Source organism: Dasypus novemcinctus, chromosome 25 (genome assembly GCF_030445035.2).
Source record: "Dasypus novemcinctus isolate mDasNov1 chromosome 25, mDasNov1.1.hap2, whole genome shotgun sequence".
NCBI lineage: Eukaryota > Metazoa > Chordata > Mammalia > Cingulata > Dasypodidae > Dasypus > Dasypus novemcinctus.
The window spans coordinates 26,749,741-26,777,316 of NC_080697.1; the positions used below are offsets into that span (position 1 = coordinate 26,749,741).

At 34.1% G+C, this 27,576-nt stretch overlaps 1 protein-coding gene across 2 annotated transcripts in view; it reads right to left on the minus strand.

The window, feature by feature from the left end:
• Positions 1-3,123: 3,123 nt before the first annotated feature.
• The window catches only part of ADAMDEC1 (ADAM like decysin 1), a 47,098-nt gene continuing 22,645 nt past the window's right edge, over positions 3,124-27,576 (minus strand). Inside the window, exons 3-16 of one of the 2 annotated variants that reach the window (XM_058287851.2) lie at positions 24,684-24,818; positions 19,534-19,652; positions 18,279-18,355; positions 17,455-17,533; positions 15,234-15,310; positions 13,903-14,089; positions 10,982-11,044; positions 10,241-10,312; positions 9,793-9,962; positions 9,372-9,453; positions 8,547-8,677; positions 7,562-7,739; positions 4,792-4,876; positions 3,124-3,560 (exon numbers count right to left, since the gene is read on the minus strand). In XM_058287851.2, the coding sequence (XP_058143834.1) occupies positions 4,802-4,876; positions 7,562-7,739; positions 8,547-8,677; positions 9,372-9,453; positions 9,793-9,962; positions 10,241-10,312; positions 10,982-11,044; positions 13,903-14,089; positions 15,234-15,310; positions 17,455-17,533; positions 18,279-18,355; positions 19,534-19,652; positions 24,684-24,732 (1,359 nt within the window). In that variant the 5' untranslated portion in view covers positions 24,733-24,818 and the 3' untranslated portion in view covers positions 3,124-3,560; positions 4,792-4,801. Of the gene's footprint in view, positions 3,561-4,791; positions 4,877-7,561; positions 7,740-8,546; positions 8,678-9,371; positions 9,454-9,792; positions 9,963-10,240; positions 10,313-10,981; positions 11,045-13,902; positions 14,090-15,233; positions 15,311-17,454; positions 17,534-18,278; positions 18,356-19,533; positions 19,653-24,683; positions 24,899-27,576 lie in introns of those variants that run through there. The other variant, XM_071211939.1, reaches the window with a different exon arrangement.

Consider the following 27,576-nt stretch of genomic DNA (forward strand, 5'->3'; position numbering starts at 1 on the left):
ATTCTAGGGGACTTCTTTTTATTTCACCAGTTCCTGAGAAAAGGGTATATTTGAGAGACCTAGGGAAAGGTAGCAGGCCAATGCTATGATTGTCCCCTTCCCCATTTTCTTATATTATCCTGAAATTTGTTTGTCTTTTTATAAATTCAATTTTCTTCTCCAAATGTATTACATTTTCAATTTCATAGGTAAAATACAAAGTTAAATATTTTTTACTTTAACATTAAACTCCTAGTTCCAAGCATTTTGTTCAAGGGTGAGAGAAGGAAAGGGGGTTGATCAATGACTTCAGAAAGCAAATGGCCAACCACAATCCATGTTTCTGCTTCAAACTCATATTCACTTTCCAACACTACCCTGATTCTGGGTTTTCTAAGAATTTATGACACATTATAAGTATCAATAAATAAAGTGCCATCCAAATACTTTAAAATGTAGAGGTTAAGTGCCTCAAGAGATGGAGGGAAAATTCTGAGGTATAAATTAGTTGCACACAATCTAGCTTTCCCTGAATTCTGTTCCTCTGTGTGCCACAAGTTTTTCATAAACTCTAAGATAAATCATTTCACAACCTCTTTGACTACAAATTCTTCCTCTATAAAATAAGGATATAAATACTTGTTATGTATGCATACCTCTTATTGTTTCCATTAAGAATCAAGCTAAATAAATGATATGAAAATACTTGGAAAAATGTTTGGCATTGAACACATGTATAGTGATATTTTGTGTTTGGTAGGAAACAGAATATGCCTTTGAAAAGTAATTGCTAGATGTTAAAAACACATCACATTTAACTTTCAGACTGTATTCACATTTCCAAACAGCAAAAGCAAACCATCCAAATATTTAGCCTACCATCATGCCAACCATCTGGAAGTTTCCGAAATTAGTATCCAACTCTTTACCATAGCAATGTCCTATCTTTTTTCATGAATAATTCCATGATGCTTGATAAATTAAATGGGAACATTTTCGTTTAAATTAGTTATGTGGTGAGATGCCAATTATACACATCCTTAAAAATAGTTCAAATATCCAAGCCAGTTTTCCAAAGAAGTAAATCTTTTCATAATGAATGTCAAGATGAAATTTCAGAAAGCCAACAGGGATTATTCAGAAAATACAATAAAAGAAAGAGGGAAGGACCAGAAGTGCAGCTGCATGTAGCACACCAGGTGAGAGGAAATTGGAGAAGGGATGAGGATCATATTTTTAAGCCAAAAGAATCCATCCTAGTTTATGCCCTGGCATTCTGATGACATTGGCATGCCTTAGAGGAAATGATTGCACATACGTTACTTAAAACTTTGAATTTGGAGTGTTCTAATCAATGAATTGCTAGTAAATGATTAACACATGGCTCTCTGAAAAAAAAATGTACGTATGCATGGAAGTGCATATCGTTAATGTAAATTTTACTGATATAAAGAATGTATATAGCACACAACTTAAAATAATAATAAAACAAACAATATGCTTTGTGGTAAATTCCAGATAGCCAATTGATTTTCATGGAATTCTTTTATTTTTTCTATTGAGCTCTTGTGTTCATAGCCATTGTTTTCAAGTGATGAGTGTACTTCTGATATGAATATCAGGTGATACTTTTGTTTATGCTAATGAGTGAAATTGAAACAACAAAGACATATATTGAAACTTAAACTCATTCATCAAATATGTGAATGACTTCTTCATTGAATTTGGTAATAGTATGTCAATACTGGGAGAATTGTTTGTGCTATTACATTGTGATGACTGTTTTCAAGATACACATACATTTTATTAATATTTTCCCATCACTTTCTTAAGTATGGACAATAAATAAAACAATAAGTTAAGCCCTGATTTGTTACATTTGTTACATTTCTGTAGGAAATTCTTCCTCCATGGTTGGTTTCAAGCAACCAATGTGACATCACTGAACTTGGAAACGGGAAGAGGTGTGCAGCAGCACATCATTATATGGTACTTCTAACATATGATAGACCTAAATAACCATGAGAGCATACATTAATAAAATGGAGTATAGTAATTAGGAATTGATACATTTTGAGTATTTCCTTTGCTTTTAACAATAGTTATTGTATTGTAAATCAATATAGTTTGGTCTTTATAATAATAATGGCTGTGTTTTAACAATCAGTTCACAACATTCCTGAAAATTTAACAATTGGTACTCACGAGCCAGTATGTGCCATCTCCAACACACAACTGGGCATGATCCTTGAATCTTAGGTAATTTTAATAAAAGAAAATTTGACTTGAACATGAAGTTGTGGGAAATAGATCTTAAGGAATCTTCTTTTCTTGGAGGAATTGGTTAGAAGTTTGTATCAGACAAGTGGTCAATGGAGATCTTGGCAAGTCAGGTCCTGGGGCTACAGCATGGCTTTTAGCAACACCTGACATGCAACCTCACCTGCAGCCTGTCAGTGCCAACCCATCATTAATATTGAGTAAATAAAGGGGAGGCAGCCATTACCAGCAGGGCCTTCTGAGAGACCACGGAACAAAACAAAAAAACAAACAACAAGCAAACAAATGAAAAAGCCAACTCAGGAGAACTGATGAGGATCAGTGGTTGAGTGCCAGCTTCCCACTTAGGAGGTCCCGGGTTCAATCCCCAGCCCTGGTACTTAAAAATAAAAAAGACGGTATGATCTCTGTTTATCATGCTGTAGAGCACTGCCTTGCTCTGGGTTAATACTGTCAAATGACCAGAGGGAAATTTGTCTAATTAGGCGAGGCTGTTTGCTTCAACACATAATACAATTCCTCATAAAAATTCAAAATATTTATTTCTGAAAATGACCATGCAGAAAGTCCTTGAAAAGTTGTTTTTATTCATTGTACATTATGGTTTGATACAGTGATTGGGTAGAGAGGAGTAGAGAGTTACTTGGACTAAATTAAAATGCAAGCCATATAGATTTTCAAAAGAGATGTGTAAAAGATCATACATGATAAAAAGAAAAATGTTCATATTTAATTAATACTGATGTCATATAGACAAACACTACACTTATAAGAGCAAGGCACACATTGACACATTGGGGAGTAATAAAACAAACAATATCTCTACTCTCCTTTCTTCCACCAGAGGTCTTAACTCATTAAGCGGTCTTATTTTTTGTAATAGACTGTTCTAGTAAAATGAAAATGGGTTAAAATACAAGTCACCTGTAATTTTACAATTCTGGATTGACTCTAAATAATTTGGCAGTGCATTTTGAAGAGGATTGTTTTTTGTTTTTTTGTGTTTTTTTTTGTCAAAAGCTAATTCCTTTTGTTCTTTAATGATTAGAGTTAAGCAACATCTTCATGGTCTTTAAAAATATACTGAATGTCTCGTCTAAAAGAATACACAGCTTCCCTGAGGGCATTGGTTTACCTGTTGACTGGAGTGGTAAAATACAGGAAGCAGAATGATAAGTAAAAATCATAAGATATTTAAGTACAGAAGTGAAAATACCCAAGATATCTGGCAAGTTTAGATTTCTTAAGTCTTGTCCTGACAAGGTAGCAAGTTGAGGGATGCAGAAGTTTTGATTCACTCTCTGTTTAAAAGGGAAAAAAAACGTTTGGAAGCCATGGTTATTATAAATTATAAAATATAACATAATAATGAAATTTAATAGATTTTAAATTCTACCAACAACCTTACTGAGAGAAAATATCATTGACTCTGTTTTACAGGTGAGAAAACTAATTAAATAACTTAGCTTAAATCCCAGAACTACTTATTGGTAGAATTTAAATTTCTTTAGTCCAAGTCCGATTTTTTCCGCCACTGCATCAAATTGTCTATCACGGCCCAGTAATAGGGCAGAGGACACAGCCATGCCAACCTATCATTCCAAGTCACCAAGGATTTGAATTGTTATTTTTAAAGAGGCTTCTGCTTCTGGCCTCTGTGACAGAATAAGAAGATGGGCACGATTTCCAGAATTCTCTGAAGAGTAGACTCTCAGCACAGTCACTCTGACTGTGTTAAATGTGTTTAGTGAATAGATGAGCTTTGGTCCTCATCTGGTGACCTTGCCTGTTCTTTCCTGAGGAAATGATAATCTCTGGTCTTTGAGTCAACTATTCTCTTTATAGTCTCTCTGCAGGTCCGGAACAGATTCAAGAAAGCCAAGTGAGAATAATTCCTTCCATATAATTTTTCCTGAGTCTTTTCGGCATATGTGATTATTTTGTGCCATTTTAAGGTTTAGAGACTATTTCTCACTGAAGCAAATATATTTAGTACATTTAAGTGCCCTAACCCAATCCATGTATGATTACTTAAAAGACAAATAGAATCAGTGGAATATAGTTTATTGAGACACTATAAAAAGAAAACAATCATCAGATCTTACAGTGTGTTCTTAAATATCATTGCTTTTTCTGACTGCTTTGCAAATTATAACTTAACAGCTCTTAAACAAGAATAAATTTGCTCACCAGCCAAGGCTTTTTAAAATAAACTCTTCTTGCTCTCATCTTAATTTGTATTAAACTCTTCACCACATAAGAGGAATTTATACAATTCTTAGCACAGAGTTCAGCAGTCCTAATCTCACAAATGGCCAGGTAGCCACTTTCTCTCATTAGTATATGTCCATATAACCATGCATTATCTATGTTCATAATGGTGACTGTTTCTGCCTCTGCCAAACACAATCCTTTTTAAAATATAATGCACATTACGATTTTAGTGCATTATAGAACTCTGTGGCACATCTTTCGCAAACTGAAATAAAAGTGAGAAAAAATTACAAAAGTAAAATAAAATAAAGGTCTTACATGATATGGCTCACACTTTCTCTGCACAATCAGTTGTGGGTTTCAGTTTGCAGGTCATGGCCTCACAGCAAAGATTGCTACAATCCTAAAAGCACATACATCAGGATAAAAGTGGATTAAACATTGTTCTTCCCATAGACTGGGATCATAGAATTTTAGTACAAGATGGAAATGAAATCATACTTTCTAAATTGCTCTGCTATGTAAGTTCTAATTGAAATAACTCAGGAAATTTAGTATTAGGAAAAATGTTATGAGTAAAACAAACTATATCTTAAAAAGCCAGAAAAAGACTTGTCAAGGAATAACCCCAGCTAAATTTAGCCTGGATGGTATATTGTTAAATTAATTCAAAACTTCAAGGAAGAGTATTTCTATACTATTTGAAACTGCTTAAAAAAAGAGATAAAAAAATTCTCAAGCTGTTTTAACAAATCTATGTAATCTTCATAGCAATAACTGGTAATGAGCACACAACTTATTCTTGTTTATAAGTCTATATAAAACTTGAATAAATATTATTAAAACAATAGTTTATTAATATAATAACTTAGGTTTTCATTACAACTATGTGTTTTTTATAGCAAAATTGTAAGGGTGGCTCAACTTTACAAAATAAAGAAATATTTGGAGATTTAGAGGGAAAAAAAACCTACTACTATTTCATAGATAATTGACCAAAAGAAGCAGTTGGTAAAAATTCAGTAGGTGTTATTTAATTTTTTAAGCATATATAAGTAAACTATTAACAGAATGATGTATGATCATGATAAAGAAACTATGTATGACCAATAACAAAAATATATCCCATAAAATAAAAGATAAGACAAGGATTATTTCTATTCTATATTTCAATTAGGAAATTCTAACAAATACCATGAAATAAGCAAAATTATGAAAGAATAATAATTGGCATCAAAACAGTAATCATTTATTAGAACCTAAAAAAGGAAATATTGCACATACTAACAATAAAGAGAAAAATAAAAAAGTGAAAACATTCCAGAATAAACATTTAAAATGTACAAGTACCATCTGAGGAACTTATATAAAACTTTCCTGAGAAACTTTAAAGGCAGATTGTCTTTTTAAGACAACATTTAATATTGTGAAAATGTCATTGATCTTCAAAGTGAAATATGAATTTAATACATTTCATTCAGAACCTCAATCATATTTGGGGAAAAACTGATGAAAAAAATAAGAATAAGCAACAAAATATTAAAATACAGTTTAAAGTTATAATTAAAACGGCATGATGCTTATGCAATAACAACTAGATAGATGGAATAATAATTTTTAAAGTCTAGAAAAAATAGACTGAATATGTATTTAAAAATAATAAGATGATGTATCAGATCTGTGGAAAACCAGATTATTCAATATTGGGTACTATAAAGAGAATATATTTTATTTCTTTATAAGAAAACAAAACTATTTAAAAACTTAGTTGTTCATAAGTCTGAACCTTCTAGTTTTATTCAATTATGTAAGAAGGAAACTAAAAAGATATGGAAACAATGCATATATACTCAGAGAATACTAGCTCTTAGATATCATAGAGCCAGTAATCATTTTTTCATCAACACACATTGAATATATGCTTTTCATCTGCTGAAATTGGCATAACTTGGGTTATACACATTTTCAATTGTCTTACACCCAAGAAACTGTGTGGGAAAGCAAACAGGTAAGAATGAGATAACCTTAACTCTAATCTATTATAAAATAGCAAATCATTTTTAAGATTCCACATCTCATATTAATTGATAGAACATTTTCAATGTTCTTACAAATGATTAAATTATCCATGGAATTTAATATAATACAAATGATTAAAATACCTTAATAAATAATTTTTGAGACATAAAGAGGTTAAATGACTTCCCTATAAAGCCATCTAAAATAATGGATACATCTTGGGTTGCAACTGATTTCACCAATTATCAACTTTGTACCTTTGGAACAAGTTACTTAACTGCTCTGAACCTCACTTCTCCACTAAATTGAGATAACAGCACATATTTAATAGATTCGTTGTGATTAATTAAGGAGATGGTGTAGGTAAAAGAACTAGGTAAATTGTTTGACATAGAAAATCTCTTCTTTTAAAAAAAAAGTCTTAAAATTAAAAGTGACTGCTAAAGCAACAGAATGCTATATTTTAAAGACTGGGAATTGCTAATGAAAATTGTCAGAGACATTCTTTAAAGTACAGTGATGCATAGAAGATGTCTAATTTGATAAAAAGTAACAAAATAATAGTAATTGCCTTAGGTATTCTATGTTAACTTGTTTTGTTCAGGTCTAAGTGATTTCTCATTTTTCTTTTCTCTGCTTTACTTACTGCTTGGTTTATACTCTTTCTTAAGAAAAGGTCATCTCTCTCCATGGAACTTACTGCTAGATCTGTAATTGCTAATGTACAACAAATGATCGGTTGTGGCTTTATGTAATTTAGGAATTGTTGACTAGTATGTCTAGGAATAATCCCAGTGGCATGTTCTGTTCATGATTTACTTCTCTATAGTCAACTTCATACAATGACATCATAATCAAATCTTGTCCTTTGAAATGCCTTTCAGAAGATGACTAAAATCAGTGGTATTAATAAAAACACGGGTGCAAATGTATTTTTTGCCATGATACCAACTTTACCTTTTAAAGGAATTTAAAAAAATTTTTTTAAAAGGGAAGAAAAGAGAAAACTGCAGAATTCTTATGCACCAGTAATTCTAATAAAATCCATAAACCTTGAATGTTCTCATACCGTAGGAGAGCCACAATCACAGTCTTCTCCAACTTCCAGAAGATGGTTCCCGCACACTGGCTTTGTTATTATGTTTTGGGGAGTTGGCGCTTGTAGGAGGCACTTCGGTTTTTTAGATAGAAGGTATTTTTCAAAATGTGAGCGACAGATTGTACTGAAATCCTTTGGGAATTTTGAACTGTGACCAAAAGAAAAATCAGAAAGAACTTGCTATACAGTGATGCAGCTGTTGCATGATAAATAGACATGAAAATCTGACTTGTCTAACTGTACTGCTTGGTTCAATGGAAATATCATATGTAGTATCTGTTTAGGACTGCACCTTACCATATGTGAAAGGAAAGTGTGCATGCATGCAATGCTAGGTGGACAAAAATTTTCCTAGACGCCGTGTTGTAGAGCAGGAAAAATTTAAATTCCCCTGTGGATTTGATAGTGTCCTAAATGGCAATAGTGATGAACCTCACCATTTCTTATCATCCATACATCTTGTTGTTGAAAGATGAAAAATGAGAGAATTCGTGACCAGTGAAGGGAAATAACCGTAGGCTTATAGGTTGTGTGGATATATTTCTCTTCTAAATAGTGAGCACTTCAAGAGGAAGCATATTTTATTCATTTTTCTATCCCAAATCCTTGCAAAGTGTCTGGCATTAGCAGGTTAATTAATAAATATGTAAAAATGGATTGATTGAGTATTGGTAATGGGTATATATGAATATGTTGTCATCTAAATTATATTCATATTTTTAGAAAATATATTATTTTAGTTTAAAATAATGTAGTCATTGCACTTATAAGCCACATCTTGTCATAGCTGGAAATCTTAGTAAATGGGCACTGCTTGCAAGCAAAACCCATGCATCAAGAGATTGGAGAGAGATAGAGTCCTCAGTAAAATATATTTAGCCAACGTAAGTAGACTGCATCTAAATTCTTTACGGTTCTGAAGTTATACTATTTCTTCAGGATGACAAGATCTCACCTCAAATATTGATTCATTGCACAACTCCCAGAGGGACACTTGGTGTTATATGGAATATCAGGCATACCAAGGACATGACCCAACTCATGGGACATAATTGCTACAAGGGCCACATTATTCTTTTTTTGAGCCTGGAAAAAATAGAAACATCCATTACTTATTCAGTTATTTCTTAATCATTGCCCATGTGTAAAACTAAAAAGTAGCTTGAGGGATGAAAAATAATGAGTCACTAGACTCCTTTACCTGTCACTACTGATTGCAAAATGTTTAATAAATGTTTGAAATGGTGGGGTCCTATGAATCCAATTATTGAGTCAGTGCTCAAAAAATAATTGTTAAATTAATGAATATTATTTTCTTAGTAAATCATGGTTAAATCGAGTTAATTATATTCTTCATAGAATTACTAAAAGGTACCATAGTATGGACTCAGTCTCCAAAAACTAATGTATGGCACCTAGGACATTGGCAAGGCCTAGCCAAATGACACCCATTTGTACCTTACATGTCTAATTTCTCAGGCCATAAATATAGTGGACGACTGATTTAAAGCTAGTTCAGGCCACACAGGGCATGTAGATCCCCATTCTCTCTCAAACTTTCTACTCTTATTCACTAACAAGTCTTCAGGGAGAGCCAATGTAAGAAGTAATACTGATTCAAAATCCAAGGAATATCCACTGGAATGATTCAACAGTAGATTTAATTCTACTTTTATTTATTTATTCAACAATTGTTTACAGTACCAACTCTTTATAAGCAGTATGTTGTTTTTCTTAGAGTATGTGGAAATGTAGAGAGGCTTAATATAACTTTACAAACCTCAATAACAGCAACTGAAGAAGGTGAGCACAAGGAATTTGAGGCTGCCATTCCTGCTCGCCGATTGTTGAAGCCAATTCCACTTTAAGAAAGTTAGAAAAACACTGTCACAATATGCGCCTTTGGGACAATTAGCTCTTGTCAATTATGTTACATATTTCTCTGCCTTAGTCTTTTCTTTATTCACTAGTCCTCTGAAAATGCTTCTACTGTTCTACACCATTATAATAACTGCTAATAATCATCTCATATCTAAAAGTTCATTTCATTGATCTGACAAGGTCTTCCATTAATGATACAGATAAATTGCTTCAGGTACCTGAAGACTGTTCAAGAAGATATAATTGAACAGGAATCTCTAACAGGAAACACTGTAAATGGCTGCTCACCCTGCCTCACATGCTGGACTGCATGTGCTCACCTGAGCAGTTGACTGTGGTCATGAATCTTCATTTTCCCCATGTTAGAACGATGCCAACTCAGGAAGTTGTTAAAGGTGACGCCTATGTTGGGTGTCACCTTTATCTTGTCGCTGTCAGACCAGATTTCCATACCTACCAAGGCCACTTGAACATCTATGGTGTTATAAATCTGTGGAAAGAGTATTTTCTTCATGTAAATGTTTGGGAGTCATTTAGTGTTTTAGATATTTTGCAGACCATGAGTGATGGGTAAGTATATCCCATTTTGAAAATAGAAATTCTAGAAGATGCTTGGGCTAGAATATAGACGATTTTACCTTAATGGTCATCCATGTTCTGCCGAATTTCCTAGAACTTCTGACCTTGTGAGCCTCTCATCCACTTACCTGGCGAAACCAGAGGGAAACCCTAGGCTCCCAAGCAGAAATACATGAAGAAAAAACTTACCACATTGAGTAGGTTTACCACATCAAACACAAAACTTCTTATCAAAGTTATATTCTTCTGATACATGTGATACTGTAAAAAATTGAACAATATAATTAGAACAGCAAATTAAGGCAAAAAAGCTGACGGGGACAGGAGTTCACATTTCATAAAAAATTGCATATTTTAATATAATTAACCATCTATTAGTTCTCTGCCTATCTCATAGAAGAGTCTGGGTGTCAAAATTTTATTTCAAATGTAAGAGATTTTTTAATGAGAAAAGTAGACCTTTAAATAATTTTCAATGTTTTTCATTTTTAAGTTAAATGACTCAAATAATTTTTGTTTTTTAAAGTCACTTCAATATTGTTAAAATTTGATTATAAATGATTTACTAGGTAAAAACAAAGATTCTAGTATTTTTTCTGTATATGTAACTATAATGTGTTTACTTTATATTCACATAATATAGATAGAATTTTCAAAAACATTTTAATGACCATTTTTTATTATTGGGATTGACTTCCTGTAGTTAACTGATGTTATGTATTTTGCCAATAACTGAATATGTTGCTAGAAGATGCATATTAAAGGAGACAGATGAGTGAAAACTATCGTTGGCAAGGCAGGAAGAACACATAAACAACCAGGTGGAGGGACTCTGTATTGCTAGATAAAATAGTTGGTTGCTTGCCTTGTTATGAAAAGTAAATTTAAGAATTGATGTAATTGTCCAAGGAATACATATTTCATACTTACAAAGGCATTATCCAGCACCAAAAAGAGGTCAATGTATTTCTGAGCCTGAAGTAAGTCTTCTTGCTTTACAAAGAGTAAAATAACATTATTAATAATTACCTTTATTCTGAATGATCCAGAAGCTTACAAAGAGAGATTTTCCTCCTCAGAGGAAAATTAAATTGAAGAATAAATAAAGGAAGTACAGGCTTCTATTATACTAATTGTGGCTGAAGATACCAGTATACCATATATCATTGTTGACATTATTTAAATAAATGATGACTTGAGCTATACTTGGGAGACTTCTGGGGAAGATGGTGGTTAGGGAGCTCCAGGACTCAGTCCTGTCACCAAACCAAGTTCTGAACAGAAACTGTCTGAAACATCTATTCTGACACCCCAGATGCCTGAAGAACACTTTACAGCTTCCAGGAGAGAGAGAAATTACAGTAAAGGACAGTAAATTGCTCTCTCTGCCCATTGGCTACTGGCACCCATTCCCCACTCTCATGACAGACCATGGTAGAGTCCAGTCCCTTGTTAGCTGCTAGTGACTGAAAGGGGCATAAAAATCCTCTTCCCCAAGAACAGGACTGGGCTCAGCCAATTACTGATCATGGCTTTTGATTAGTGAATTCTGATCTCTGGTCCCAACTCTGAGGGCAGCTATTGTGTCAACCCACCCCAGACAGGGGCAAAGACCATAGAAATTAAAAATGCAGCATTTCCTCAGGGCTGCAGGGATCAGTTAGCTGAAAGGCTGCATTGGTTGGGCAGGACAGCAAATCTCAGCTTTGGGAAGCCATTTAAGTAGATTTTGGTGACCTTCCTGATACCCTTCCCAGGCCACTTTGGAGTCAGTCGATGCTTCTTCATGGGTCCCTGGTCCTGTTTTGTCTGGGAGAAACTGACTTGGAAAAGTCCCTCTGAGGTGATGCTCTTCTAAGAATCTGTCCTTCTAACAAAAGGAGCATGAGAAAACCAAAGGAGTATAAAAAATTCTAGAGGTGGACAGTCTAGCACAAAATCCTGCCAACTTCAAATACCAGGGAAAGGGAGGTCTGTCTCCTGGGAAACAGAGGGGAAAACCAACATTCCATGTTCTTGGATTGGAAGATTAAATATTGTTAAGATGTCAATACTACCCAAAGCAATTTATTGATTCTATGCAACCCCAATCAAAATCCCAACTACTTTTGTTGCAGAAATGGAAAAACCAATTACCAAATTTATATCAAAGGGTAAGGGACCCAAATAACTAAAGCCATCTTGAAAAAGAAGAATGAAACAAGAGGATTCATACTTTCTGATCTTAAAACTTATTACAAAGCCACAATAATCAAAACAGCATGGTATTGGCATAAGGGCAGACATATCAATCAATGGAGTTCAATTGAGAGCTCAGAAATCAACCCTTACATTTATGTCAAACTGATATTTGGCAAGGGGGCAAAGTCCACTCAATGGGGAAAGAATATTCTCTTCAACAAATGGTGCTGGGAAAACAGAATCTCCAATTGCCAAAAAAGCAGGAGGACACTTACTTCTCATCATATACAAAAATTAATTCAAAATGGATCCAAGATCTCAATATAAGAGCGAGAACTATCAAATGTACAGAAAAAATGTAGGGACACTGTGTTAGGCAAAGGTGTCACATTTTATATCCAAAGCACAAGCAACATAAGCAAAAATATATAAATGGTACCTCATCAAAGGAATTTATCATGAAAGTAAAATGGCAACCTATACACTGTAATAAAACATTTGGAAACTACATATGCAATGAAAGATTAAGAGCAGAATATATAAAGAAACTCTTTAACTTAACAACAAAAAGATAAACAATCAAATTAAAAATTGTGCAAAAGACTTGAATAGACATCTCTTCAAAGAAGATTTACAAGAGGACAGACAGCACATGAAGATACTCAACTTCATTAGTTATCAGGGAAATGCAAATCAAAACCACAATGAGATATCATTTCACACCCATTAGAACGACTGCTATTAAAATAAACGAACAACAAAAAACAAAACAAAACAAAAACAGAAAATAAGAGTTGGAGAAAATCTGGAGAAATAGGAACATTCATTCAGTTCTGTTGGCAGCGTAAAATGGAAGACAGTTTGGCATTTCCTCAGAAAGCTAAGTATAGAGTTACCATATGACCTGGCAATCCCACTACTATGTATATAACCAAAAGAATTTAAAGCATGGGTTCGAACAGATACCTGCATATTGATGTTCATAACAGCATTATTCACAATTGCCAAAATATGGAAACAATCCAAGTATCTATCAACCAATGAATGGATAAATAAAATGTGATTTATAGATAAATGAAATATTATTCAGCCATGAAGAGGAAGTCCCAATATGTGTGACAATATGAATGAACCCTGAAGACATCAAGTTGACTGAAATAAGTCAGATACAAAAGGACAAATTTTATAAACTCTCACTAATTCGAACCAGTCAAAATAAGCAAAGTCAAAGAGTCAGAATCTAGAATATACATTACCAGGAGACAGTGTAGGGAGAGGGACAGGGATGGTAAGACTTTAAATGTACAGGGTTCCTACTTGGAATGATGGAAATGTTTTGGGAATGGATAGTGGTGTAAACACAATTAATAGCACTGAAATATATATCTGAATATGATTAAAAGGGGACATGTTAGATTGTATAGATTGTAGCAGAATAAAAATTTAAAAAAAAAATCTATGGAAATACATTACAGGAACATGGGCCCTAAGTTAAACCATGGACTTTAATAGTTCAATTATAAAAATGTGCTCTCATCAGTTGCAATGAATGTTCCACACCAATGCAAGGTATTGGTGTTGGTGTGGTATATGGGGATCCTATATTTTATGCATGATTGTTCTGTAAAACCACAACTTCCCTAATAAAGAAGAAAAAAATCTGTACTCACTTTTGGGTTATTGAGTGCCCTAGAAGTTCGAATAGGGCCTTGTTTCCTGCCAACATTTCTCACACCACAGGTTTGATTAGCTGGGTCTAGCTGCTCCTGGTTATATGTGAGGACAGCATGCTCTTCCTGGTTATTGCTTTGCAAAGGCTTTATCAGATATGTTTGGTCATGATGCGTGAAGTATCCCCTGTGAGGCACAGAGATTTGTATTTCAGGGTTTCTTTCATGCAGTCACATAAGCTAACCAGAATGGACTGAGACCTCTGCACTGACCCCAATCTCACACATAGTTTATTTTGATAGGCTTTCAGCTAACTTTTGCTATTTGAAATACTAATCAATAATTGTCAATATTAAATTGAACCATATCTTATTTACCCAAAGAATTCTGAACAAGAATTACTAAAAAGGACTTTAGAGCATGAACTCAGTAAATATTTTTCAACAGTTCACACTTTCTTTCAATAAATATTTCTTGCCAGGTCTTGGGAATATAATAAGGAGCAGAGATAAATCAGTGTTTAGGTACCAGGGCCCCAGAGGGGAGAAAGAGTGTTTAGCAAGTCAAGCAGAATGAAGAGCTGGCATTAGTAATAGCTTAAAGAATCCCTCTTCCAAGTAAGATAAGTAGTTCAGAAATACAAAATCAATCCATATGATGGACTATTACAAAGCCAACCTAGCCACTGGAAACGGTGTCTGTTTAAGGTATATTATGGCATGGGGCAAAGCTTATGCTAAGGGTGAACCATATCAGAAGGACAATTACCTATATTTTATTTCACTTATTTTATATTTACTATTGCAACTATGTAAAGTATTAGTATCTACATGTGTCAAAGCTGCAAACATGATAAACATGAGTAATAGTGATAACTTATAGGTAAACATTTGAAGTGATTGCAATTTTCTTACCTGTGCTTTTTCTTATTTTTCAAATTTTCCCTAATTGGCAAGCATTACCTTTGTAAACAGACATATACACACACTTAAAAATTAAGTTCAACTGGGATAAGTGCAGGATAGAATCATTTAGGAAATAAAAATAATGCTTTTAAGGAGTGGGGTGGGTAAACATGGATATAGATCAGGATGTTCTCAGGGTCCTGAGTGTAGCCCTCTTGTTTAAAAATTGCTAGGGCTGACTTCTGCTAGAGCAGTAGATTATGAAATCAGTGTAAGGGTGATACTTTACACTTCACTTTAACCACCCATGTTTGGCATTTTAGGATATGTACAACTTTAATAAAATAGTAAGAAGACTTTAACATTTAAAGAGATTAAATTCAATATAACAAAATTGTGCTCAAAGTTATGAGAGTGCCTCTCACCTCAACCCATCACAAGTGCTAATGCTGGCAACAGAATTCTTTTCATTTTGTATGTGTCCTTCATAGTAACAGTGTTCCTGGGGTTGGAAAAAAAAGAATTTTTAAAAATTACAAGAATATCTGTATCAAAGTTTTGGGGAAAGTTGTCATCTTGAATATTTAGCCAAGTTTTTCAAAAAGTGATGGATCCATACAAGTTCCCAGAAACAAAAAGCAGTGAGAACCACACATGTTTTCACAATTGCTCCACAGTTGACTCTGGAAAATTCCCCTGTTTGGTGGTTGAGCTGTCTTTCTGATATTAGTTTTCACTAAGGAAAAATCCAGGGAAGCTGAACATAAATGGGCTTGTGGTGAAAGTGGAAGTTACATCTGAGCAATAGCTGATCCCCTTGGGATCTTCTCCTGGAAGGCTTTCATGTTAGAGGGATGGTTTTCAAGAATGTATAACTCCCCTGTGCTGACTCCCAGTGACACTGTCCATCACATAGAAAATGAGGCATCCATTTTTTTACACTCTGGAGTCTTCAAAAGGCTGCACTGCTCCCCATTCCACCCACCAACGCCTCATCCTAATTGGCCCAATGCTCCATTTTAATTTGTCTAAGAAGAATCCCTTTGCCCACATCAAAACTCAGAGCATTTGTCTACAGCTAGAGACTCAAAATGGTTGGCCTTCCATATAAGCAAGTAAGGGAACTCTTATTCTGAATGCTATAAAGAAGCCAATGAACAATTTCTCCATTTATCTACTCTCCAGTTCATAGGACTCAACCAGCAAGACAACCAACTAGAAGACAATGATGGACAAGGACCATCTCAAGGAACAGAGAGTCTGCAACTGCAAGCAAGATAGTCCCATCCATCTGCCCCATGGGATCTAAGCTGCCTTTCAGTTAGAGGCAAAGAGGGCATCACCATCCCAGAATTCTCAGGATTGGGGAAGAACAATGGGCTAGAGTAGACCTTACTGCTATTCTACTATAGACTTATTGTGATCCTAGTAATGGAAGAACTTTTATCATTGATGTGGCGGCAGTAGCCATTGGAGGGTCTAAGGGGAGGGAGAAGCAAAAATAGGTGTAATTTGGGGGCATTTATGGGATTTGGGAATTGTCCTGAATGACATTACAATAACAGATACAGACCATTATATATCTTATAATAATTTATAATATGTGTGGGAGAGATTGTAAACTACAATGTAAATTATAATCCACACTTAGTGGCAATACTCCAAAATGTGTGCATGAATTTTAACAAATGTACTACACTAATGAAGGATGTTGTTAATGTGGGAAAATGTGGAAACAGGGCATATGAGAACCCCTATATTTTTTATGTAACATTTATATAATTTAAGTGTCTTTAAAAAATAAAGATAAAAAAGTATATATATAAAAAAAGAAAAAAGAAATAAATTGACATGTCTTAGGGACTGAAATTTCAGCCATGGTTTTTTTCCTTTGGATGAAAACCTTGTCAAAATAGGCATTTTCTCAGAGAAGACTTGGAAAAAATACCCCACTAAGGTATCACCAGTCATTGATACTTGAATGAATTAATCTTTCAGATACTGTCCCCTGAAGACTGCTTTGGCAAAAATCTGGATATTCATCAAATGAGAATTTTGATGTGAGAAAGGAAGAATGAGACATTTTTGGAAGAAGCATTAAGTTTGTTTTTTGTAGAGATGTACACATTTGGTATGCCAAGGATTGCTCTGTGCATGTAACGTGGCTTGGGAAAATCTCATAATTGAGACATTTTATTTTCTCTTCCTATTTTTCCCTTGGACATAATTCTCTGTTGTGTGTTGTGTCTGTCATCTAAGCCCTGGCATAAGCTATAGGATGGCAGTTAAATCAAATATAAAAACATAATGATTCAATTGCTGGTCCTAGGATAAATGCATATATCTTCAGAAAATAGCAAATAGTGGCATGATGTTTCATTTTGGGGTTTTTGAAGAGTATTTCTAATTTATTGATAAGATAGGCTTAAGGGCAAGTGGCCTTTCAGTTGCTTCTAAAAACACACCACTTGGAAGCTGCCTACTCCTCCTCCTTCTTACAAGCTGACCGCAATGGCTTCTGTTGTCTGGCTACAGATGACTCCCTTGCTTTCACATCCTTTGATTATTTAAAAGTTGTCCTTGGACCCATGAAACATAAAATAAATATCCGACCCCAGAAAAAGTCCCAGAAAGCTTTCAGAGTACCATGTTCTGAGGGCTTGCAGTGATCTTTTCTCCTCTGGATGAGTAGTGTGTTTCAGTGTAGTCTGGCCCTAAGAGATGCCTGTAGAGAGGGTAAAGCTACATGTTACAGTCAGGTAATAAAGAAAGTCTGATTTTCCTGATTTAACTTTTAGCACTTAAAGAAAAATAATGTCTACAATGAAAACCATGTGACATTCTGACCTGTTTATCTTTTTCCAGTATTAGAACTTCGTTCCTGTACAAATCAAATTGCTAGTTATACCTGTTAGATATGAGGGTATAAGTGCCCTCAGCCTCTTGTCAGCTGCAGACTCCTTCTCTTCAAATGAGTCATTTTGAGATTCTTTGCAGCTAAGACACATCACTTTCAGAATCTCTAAAGGATGCTGGTTCAAAAAATGTACATAAAGGACTATTGTATTCAGGGAGAAATTTACTGAATACCTTGGTCAGGCCCCATTCCTTGACACGTATCTTAAGGCCAGGGCACCTTGCATCAGTCTTGGTAATATGTTATTATATATGTAATGGAAAGTTACACCAGAGGTTTGAGTTTATCTGAGTAGAGAAGATTTCTCACAAATTCTAAGTAGCATCAAGGGAGAAAGTATTTCATATGTAGCTCTCTTTGTTTTACGCTTTGCATGCACTTTCGTAGAAAAGCACCAAACTTCTTAGATAATGTTAGCACAAACGAATAGTATCTAAACTCAGTATACTTCAGGTTTTCTATCTCAAGCCACATTGACTAGAGATTTTTTTTTTCCCATATTCTCTTGATATTATTAGAATCTAATGATTACACTGTCAGGGAATACACTTACTTGGTTTTTTGAAGGTGAAGAATGACTTCTTTTCCATTTAATATAATCTGATATTGAACTTCAGGTTCATATATTTCCTAAAAATATTTAGTAGTTTAATTAGATTTTAAAAATTCATATTTCTAAATCTATTTAACATTATAATACAATGACATATGACATATAAATTACAAGAACAATACAAATGCATATAAGATAAAAGCACTAGTTATCTTATGCCTTTAAAGTATGTAGAATAAAACATAAATTGTAAATCAAGATAGACTTCCAAAAAGTACATGGTAATAAACACTAAAGGATTGACCTAAATCTACAAATGTGAGACAGGCACACATCATTTGGCAGATATCTCGTATCTTGTCTTCTGTGCATCATAATGGTTCCTTAATGGGATAAAAATAAGCTATGTATTTTCCTTACTTAGGCATTTTCAGGACGTGGAGAAGTCCTAGGTGGTGCTTCACGGACAACTACGGGACATTGTAGATCCCCCAGGGCCCACTGGATGGAACGTGGGAGAGTGTGGGCTATGATATGGACCATTGACTACGGGGTGCAGCGATGCTCAGATATGTACTTACCAGGTGCAATGGATGTGTCATGATGATGGGAGAGAGTGTTGCTGTGGGGGGAGTGGGGGGTGGGGGCGGTGGGGTTGAATGGGACCTCATATTTTTTTAATGTAATATTTAAAAAATAAAATAAAATATATAAAAAAAGAAAATATACTAAAGAAAACAAAAATCTGCTAAGAATTAAATAAGATAAAATTACAAAATGGGTGAAATATTTCCGTCGAGGTAATAGTCAAAGAGTTAAGTTTAAATAAATAAGAATCTCATCACTAATGAGATAATGTCGAATTCTCCACTACAGAGAATATGCTGAGAAAAAGATAATTCATTGGAGGGTAGGCCGTAAAAAGCCATGGTGTTTGCAAACCTGGAAAGGAACATGTCCTTCTAAAAATAGCTACTCTTCCTGTACTCTTTTTTATCCCCACACACTCGGAGAAATGCCCAAGGAACTTTACTCTTGGTAATGAAGAGAGGCAGTTATCTCCCTTCCTGCTACTTACCTGTGAAAACATTCTGAGATGCCCCGTGCTCTCCCTTGGACAAAGGGCATATGGATATATGGGCTTCAAGATTAAACTATTGAATGCTGACAGTGACAACACTTCTATTAGTGAAAGGATCTTTTTTTGTCTTTTCAGATGATTCTAGAATCTACCAGAGTCATTCACATTGCTTACCTCTTTGCCATGATTCTCTGTCTGGTTATAGTTTATCTCTCTTTTGTGTAAAATATGAAGTTTTTTAGGATGAACCACTTCAAAGAGATTTAATTCAGGTGTTTGTTTTATGGCAATTGCTAGAGAAAGAGAGATAATTTGATATAAAAGATTAAGGTTTTTTTTTTTTGGAGGGGGATAGTTGATTTGTTGAAAGGACATGAAAACTTAAACCCCCATATAGAAGACAAGAATTGAGAAGAACAAGTTCATTCTTGAACTTCAGTTTTGATGACAAAAAAATTATTCTGCTAGCCCCTGCCCCCATTCTGGAAAGAACTGAGGATGATAAAACAAGTCTTTGAATGGCCTTTCAGTATATCATTCAGCATATATAAACTCTAGACCACCAAGCCAAGAAAAGACAGGGGTCTTGAATTCTATCAGAGGTGTGGAGTCAAGGAATTCTATCTGTGGTAATTCTGTTCCTTTTTTGTTCTGCAGTACTACTCAACATTGTGAAATTCTCCTTTGATGTTCTCTGATGTTCCTTTTTGTGCCTATTTCACTCTGAGATGCAACCCCTGTTGCCATCCCTGCTTCTAAAAGTCAATTTTTTAAATGCAGATAATACCTTATTCTTAGGAAAGTTTCTACTAGCAGTTATTTATTCTTTAGCCTGACAACAAATCATTATGCTCTTTTCCTTACAAGAATTTGCCCACAGTATTTTAGATTTCACAAGAATAAAGTTTTTTCATGTCCTCTGGACATTCCTCCTTGAGGAATTTTGAAGCATCAGAAAATAAGTAGGATATTTGTTGCTAGAGTAAGGGTCATAATTGATGCACTTGAATACATTACAGAGGCAACCTGCAATTCTGCTTTTATACAGGGGGAAAATAACTGGTCTTGGAACCAGAAAATGTAGACATAAGTCTTAGCTAAAGTGCTTCATAAAAGTCAGTTTGCCTTAGCATCAGTTTACTTATATAAAATAGAAGCTGGTGTCAAAATCAAGCAAGATAAAATATATGAAATTATCCACCACCATTTAAGAGGATGGTAGGCACACCTTTTCTAGTTTTTCTTTTATTCATTCGATTCAAGAGTATAAGAGATTAGTCTTAATTTTGAATGCTCACATTTTATACATAAGTATCTGAGCTTAGAGACAGGTTTCTACTTCATGTGGCAGTAAAAAAAACTCTTGTAGACACAAAGCAATTCTTTATCTGACTGATAGGAAGAACCTGAAGTGAAATAATAAAACAAGAATTTTCTCCTAGTTAGCTCCTAAAGATCTGCTGTGATGTTGTCCTGAGCAATAGAATCTGATTCACATTTAGTGGATCATGGGCTTAAAATTAGAGTGATTTTTAAGTAATTTATAGTCCCAACTCTGTTACTTAATGTATATGATTTTTGGAAAGCCTCTGAAGCACCTCTGCTTTTCTACTTCATTACTTGTTCTATCTACTTTATTTGGTTTTTGGAACACTTTATAAGATTAGATTACAATTGGATTTGGCCAAAAGTCTTTGCAATATTTATCAAAAAAAAACAAAAAACAAAGATCCAATAGTATTTTTCCGATAAATATAAAGATGAAAGTAGAAAAAGGTCTGTTGAAATTTCAACTTCTTAATACTAAAAAACTTATTTCTTTTCAGTAACAGATGCATTGTGTAAATATAAAACTCCTGTTTTAAGTATAATGTCTCAAATAACTTCCTCTGATTTTTTAAGTAGTCAGAACAGAAAAAATCTAAAAGTTAATTTATATTTTAGACAGCAAGGAATTTACCTTCTCTGATATTTCTTTTGTATGAAAACTCATGTATTCATTCAGCAAATATTTATTAAATACTTACTCTGTGACAAGCATAATTTGAGGCCTTTGGGTTACAACAATTAACAAAATAGGCTTTGTTCCCTGTCCTCATAGAATTCACATTCTATTGGAAAAAGACAGATAGCGAACATAATATTATAAATAATTAAATCATCCAGAGTTTAGAAGGTGATTAGCACTAAGGAGATAAAATACGTCAGAGTAAGGAGGACTGCAGTGCTGGGGTAGGGGTGAGTGTTGTCATTTTTAATAGGAAAGTCAACATAAGCGCATTAAGAGGACACATTTGAGTCAAGGTTTAACAAAGATGAGGGAATGAACCACGTGACTATTTGGAGGAAGAGAGTTCCAGACAGAAAGAACAGCCACCAATAAGGTCCTTATTTGGGAGTCTGAAGAGTGTGCTTAAGAAACCACAAGGTTGTTGCTTGGAATAGAGTGAGAAAGAAGGGGAGTAGTAGGAGATGGAATTAGATTGTTATAGGAGTGAGCGGACCGTGTAGAGCCTAGAAGGTTTTAAAAGAACTGACCTTTCCTCTGTGTAATATAGGGAGCCATGGGAGAGTTTTGAGCAGAGAGGTAACATAATCTGACTTTTGTTTAAAAGGATCATTCTATTTGTTGTATTGAGAATACATTGTAGGAGGCAAGGATAGAAGGAGCGAAACCAGTTAGGAGGATATTAAAATCATCCAAGAGAGAGGTGATGGTGGATTAGAAAACGGTGTTGGGAGTAGAAGCAAGAGGAGTGGTCAAATTAGGATATATATTAAAGTTAGAATCAATAGCATTTGTGGGAAATTAGGATGGCCTGTGAGAGGAAGACAAGAGTCAAGAATGACTCCATATTTTTGTCCTGAGCAAAGAGAATTGGGATTGAAAGACTTGGGGAGAGATGCATCTAGAGGAGATTTGTGGTGCAGGGTACTGACATGTAAATTGAAATATCTATTCAGCATTTAAGTGGATTTGTTGGAAATAGAATGTGCATATAAGTGTGGAAGCAAGAAGTTGGGAATTGTTCTCTTATAGAAGGTATTTAAAACCATAAGATTAGATGGATAGGAAAGATGGAAAAGGGAATGTATTTTTAAGCTATGATTCCATATTGAATCATATGGAAATGATTCAATAAAGACTGTGAAATAGATAAAATAGGAAAAAGGATAAATTTTTAGAGCAATGTTCTTGAGCAGATGAGAAGGAATGAGGATCTAGGGATAAATGGAGATATTAAATTAAGATGAGCACAAATAGTTCATTTATAGGAAGAAGAGAAAAGGATGAGCATATGGGGACAAGTAGTGACAGATTGGTAAATATGGAACACAGGGTAAAACCATCTCCCAACTCCCCACCCCAAGAAACTTCCAGCATGGTTTCATACACATAAAGTAAAAGCAAATATGATGCTGACATTCTTTTTGCTTAGCAGTTCAGTGGGTAAAAGTTTGACCATGAGGGTCTTGTGTACCTTTGAAAATTATGTAAGACCCACTTTAACATATTTCCATGGCATTTCTGTAAAGTTCTGAGTTTGAAAGAAGGATGATTAAGTAGGTAAAATTATGTATGAAAAACGCAGAAATACGATAAGTATAAAACTATCTAGTTAATTATAGCTTCATGAACATGTCCTAAAATAATGACTTTATTGTGAACTACTATGAACAGATGTTTAAAAATTCATTTTAACTTGGCCGCTGTTAGCTCTGTAGACGGTTGTCAGAATAAAAGCAATTTCAGTGGGTTTTGAGAAAAATTTCAAGGGCCCAATAGCTACACAAAGGAAAGGTCCACCTTTCAAGGAATGTGCAGCCATAAGTTTTTTTGGAGATTTCTCTGAGGAAAAAGAAAAATAAAGACATGAACCATTATGCTTTTTAATTCAATTAAACAATTCTTTCACTATTTGGTTTGCAACTCTTCCAGAAGCACAATTCTTTACTAGCCAATATAAGAACTGAACGGCTGTTTGGTTAGTCAATTAATTTTTCTTTTGATTAATAATAATACAATTATGTTTAGTTTAACCCTCATTATACTTTAAGGATCTTCACTGCCACCCACTCTAGGACAGCCTGTAATCAAATTGTGTCTTTGGATGAATGATTGTCTCTTCATAGGGTAGAAAATGTTAAAGGACTCACATTTTATTCAACACGACTTTGTAGATGGTTAAGAAGTTCTGATGAATAAAAAAACATAATTTCTGGTCTATAAGTTGGTTTTCTGGTGTCATTTAGAAAGAAATATTTTAGAAAATGAAATCATATAACCAGTCAGATTACTGAATGAGATGTGCAGTCTCAAGAGACTTCCTCACTAAGTTGTTATGCCAATCACAACATCTTGAGTATAAGCACAGATTTCATATGAACTGTGCAAACCTCCATTGAGCTGTACACATATGGCATAATTATTAAATAATTATTATATTTTATTCTTTATTTGGGTACAATAGCAAACCTGGGCAATGCAAGGGGAATATATGAAAAATACTAGGGCTATAGATTAAGTCCTATATAAACAACTTTTGCACATCTTTAAGAAAGTGATCATTTTGCAGTGAGCTCAGGTATGCAGAGCTCTTTACCTCCTTCTGCATAGGATTTTCCCCCGGATGTGTTATCCATGGAAATGTGCAGGTTTAGCATTTGAGTTCTAACATGGTCATTATGTAATTGATAGTAGATTAACCAGTGATGGAATAAATAGATTTGATTTATCTGTAATATAATATGGGTGTGTATAGTGGTTATCAAATTGGCACATCCATCAGTAAACATTATCCACAAATAAATAGTTGTTTTATCCAGGACTAAGTCCTTTGGTCCTGTAATTCCACTCTGAGAATGTTTCTTAAGAAAATATTCTAAAATGTAGATTACTTTTAAACAATGAAATTCATGAAGATGTTAATAAAACTTTATTTTTGAAAAATAGAATCAATAGAGGAATAGTCAAGTCACTTTTGGTTCATCCATTTGGGAAAATATGTAAACACAAATTTATTATTTATTAAATTACATGAAAATCTGAAAATTGAAAAAAGTATAAAATATGTGTTTTACATAGTATTTAAATTGTTTTAACTCTAAAAGTTTTAATTATATATACAGTCTTTTTAGAAAGAGGCAAAACGTATCAAAATGAAAACAGTGATCTTTGGATCATATTATAAGTATATAATTTTCTCTCCTTATTTATGTCAGCTTCCATGTTCTGCAAACATTCCATTAAGCATTAAGGGTATGCTTTAAAATTCGTTAAAACCATTTACTTTTATATAAGAAGTCAATGTATTAGAGCTTACCTTGAGTTTGAACAATGAACCAGAGTGTAGAAAGCAGGACCAATGACATGTTGGCTGCTGCCAGTAGCTGAGAGGTCCCAGGAAGAATGAAGATGTGGTCTCCACGGGGGCCCAGTTTTATCCTCCTCTACAGCTCTTTTGAAATTGGAAAAAAAAGTAAAGCCTCAAACTTATCATGAGATCAGGGAATATTTCCTAATGGTATTGGGAAACTGCAAGAATTGCAGAGTCAACAGCATGAGAATGTTCCTTAATTATGAGAGGTACTCATGTCTGTGGTTACAGCTCCTTAAAGAGTCACATCTGCTTGCTCAGGATGGGAAAGTATGATCAGAGGCTGAAATGACCGTGTGCACATTTGCCTATTCACCAAATTGAAGCATCACTCTTGCTATTCAGGGTCCTCATAGAAACTGATCTTCAAATTTAGAAAATAAATCAGAATATCCTGCATATACTTTTTCTTAATTTATTACATTTATTAAAAACATTAAATAATGGTGCTGTGTTTAAATGCCATTGTTGGTGCTGATTTCCACAAAACATAACTATTTATTAAGAACTCTTTACAAATACACTCCTGACAGAAGTAAAATGTTTAACAGAAATGGCTGTCAAGACAGTGCCAATCCAGGCATAATTCCCTTATAATTAATTCTTGCTAGTGGAGTTTGCCATTATTTTCAAGTACACTAACATCCATGGAGTTTGAGGCACACTATGAAAACAAGAAGTCTTTTTATACTTCCCAAAAAGTTTTATATTTTAGCTACAAAGGTCAGTTGCTAGCCCCAAATTTGTCCTTAAAAAGTAGAATTTTTATGCACATCCACACATCTTTCTTATGGGCTTATTCATTTTCAAATGGGAGCAGAAACCATAACCAGGTTCTTCATATGTGATGCCAGACTAACATATACTGCCCAATTTCTTTAAGATAAATGTAGTGATTTACTTTATGTCCAGCTTCAGTATGAGTCCCTAAATCAGGAATACTGAGGTCTCCCCAGCTTCCAGCTGCCACACTCTGTTTCTTGTACATATTTTGAGAAACTGGAACAGAGAGCACAGAATCTATATATCTATATATGAAGCACCAAAGTCTTATCAGCCAGGATATTGCAAATCTCTCTGAACCTCCATTTCCTTATCAGTAAAATGTGTCTCCACCAAATTGTACTGGATATGAAGTACGTTTGAGGTGCACTATGAGTTCTACTTCACAGAAATATCATTAGTGTTTCTCTGATTACAAATATAGTACATTTTCATGGCCATAAATATGATATTTTCTATGCACTAATAAAATTAAATTTTATAAACTTTAGATTTATTGTATATAGGGTTTTGGGAACCTGGTATTTTTAAAATAGCATTATATTTAATAGCATAATAGCATTGTTAGCAATGCTATTATGCTATTAAATATAAAGACAATATTATTAATGACTTTAGAATATTGCATTGCATATGTTACATCTGTTTTTTTTTTTTTGCTGCATATTTCTTCTGATTATTTCTTTAGGATAAATTCCTAGATGTGGTATTACTTGGTTAGTAAATATACATTGGTATACATTGACTAAATTCTTTTCAGTGAGTTAGTACCAAATTACATTTCCATTTATGATGTTTTCCCAATCTAAACAATCTATGCCATTTAATTACTTAGTTTGCCTTAAATTACTGATAAATTTTGGAATTTTCCTGACATCTGATCGTAGCATAATTAATACTCTTTGTCTATGCTTCATTCACTTTCTTCTACTTTCTTCTTCTTTAACTAAGTTTTTCTATAATTTTGTACTGCCTTTCCTGGTCTAGAAGATAAACATTTTACTTACTGTCCCTTAGTAGTACCATTAAAATTTTACAGGAAGCAGATGCGACTCAAGCAATTGGGCTCCCACCTACCACATAGGAGGACACTGGTTTGGTTTCCAGTGCCTCATAAAGTAGACAGTGAACTGGCACAATGGGCAGGCACAGCAAGCTGACACAACAAGATGATGCAACGAGAGACACAGGAAGAGAAACAAAAGAGAGACACAACAAAGCAGGGAATACAGATGGCTCAAGCAATTAAGTGCCTCCCTCCCACAGTGGCGGTCTGGGGTTTGGTTCCTGGTGCCTCCTAAAGAAACAAGGAAGATGAACAGACACAGCAAGTATAAACAATGAGGGTGGTGGGAAGAAGTAAATGAAATAAATCATCAAAAAAATTTTTTACCAAAATATAATGTTGCTTAACATCTCTATTATCAAGCCATTCAAGAACTCTGAAATGGCTTAAAGTTCATCAGTGTCCTATCCCTTGCTATCTGTTGCCATCAAATATTTTAGTTTTACCACGATTTTGACACCTCCCCCACCCCTTTGTTACTATTTTTTTGTTTTATTTAGATGATGTATTTAGAATTGCTGAAAGGTTATTTGTAGCATCAGTCCTTTTTTCCTAATTGAATTTTGTCCTTCATGAAACATACTCTTTAATAAATATTTCATTAAAGTTCTCTAGGAGTTAGAACCTCCATATTTTGCTTTTTAAAAATTTTCTCAGGGTATGTATTTCATCCTTATTTATTTTACTGGGAGTTTTAGGATGACTGTTAATGTTTCTCAGCACTTTGAAGATATTATTTTACTGTCTTTTGGCAATTGTTTTTGCTTTTAAGCATTCTGATTGTAGTTTTTATTTTGAAAATAATTTCAATTAATTATACAACAAGTATTTATTGTTTTCATACTGTAGCAGTTTGATTTCATTTATGAATTCCAAAAATAGATATTGAATTATGCTTGTGAATATCCCTCTGTGCATATTAGATTATATTGGACTCGGAGGTTTCACTTTTACTTGATTAAATAATGATTAAGGCTTTGATTAGGCCAC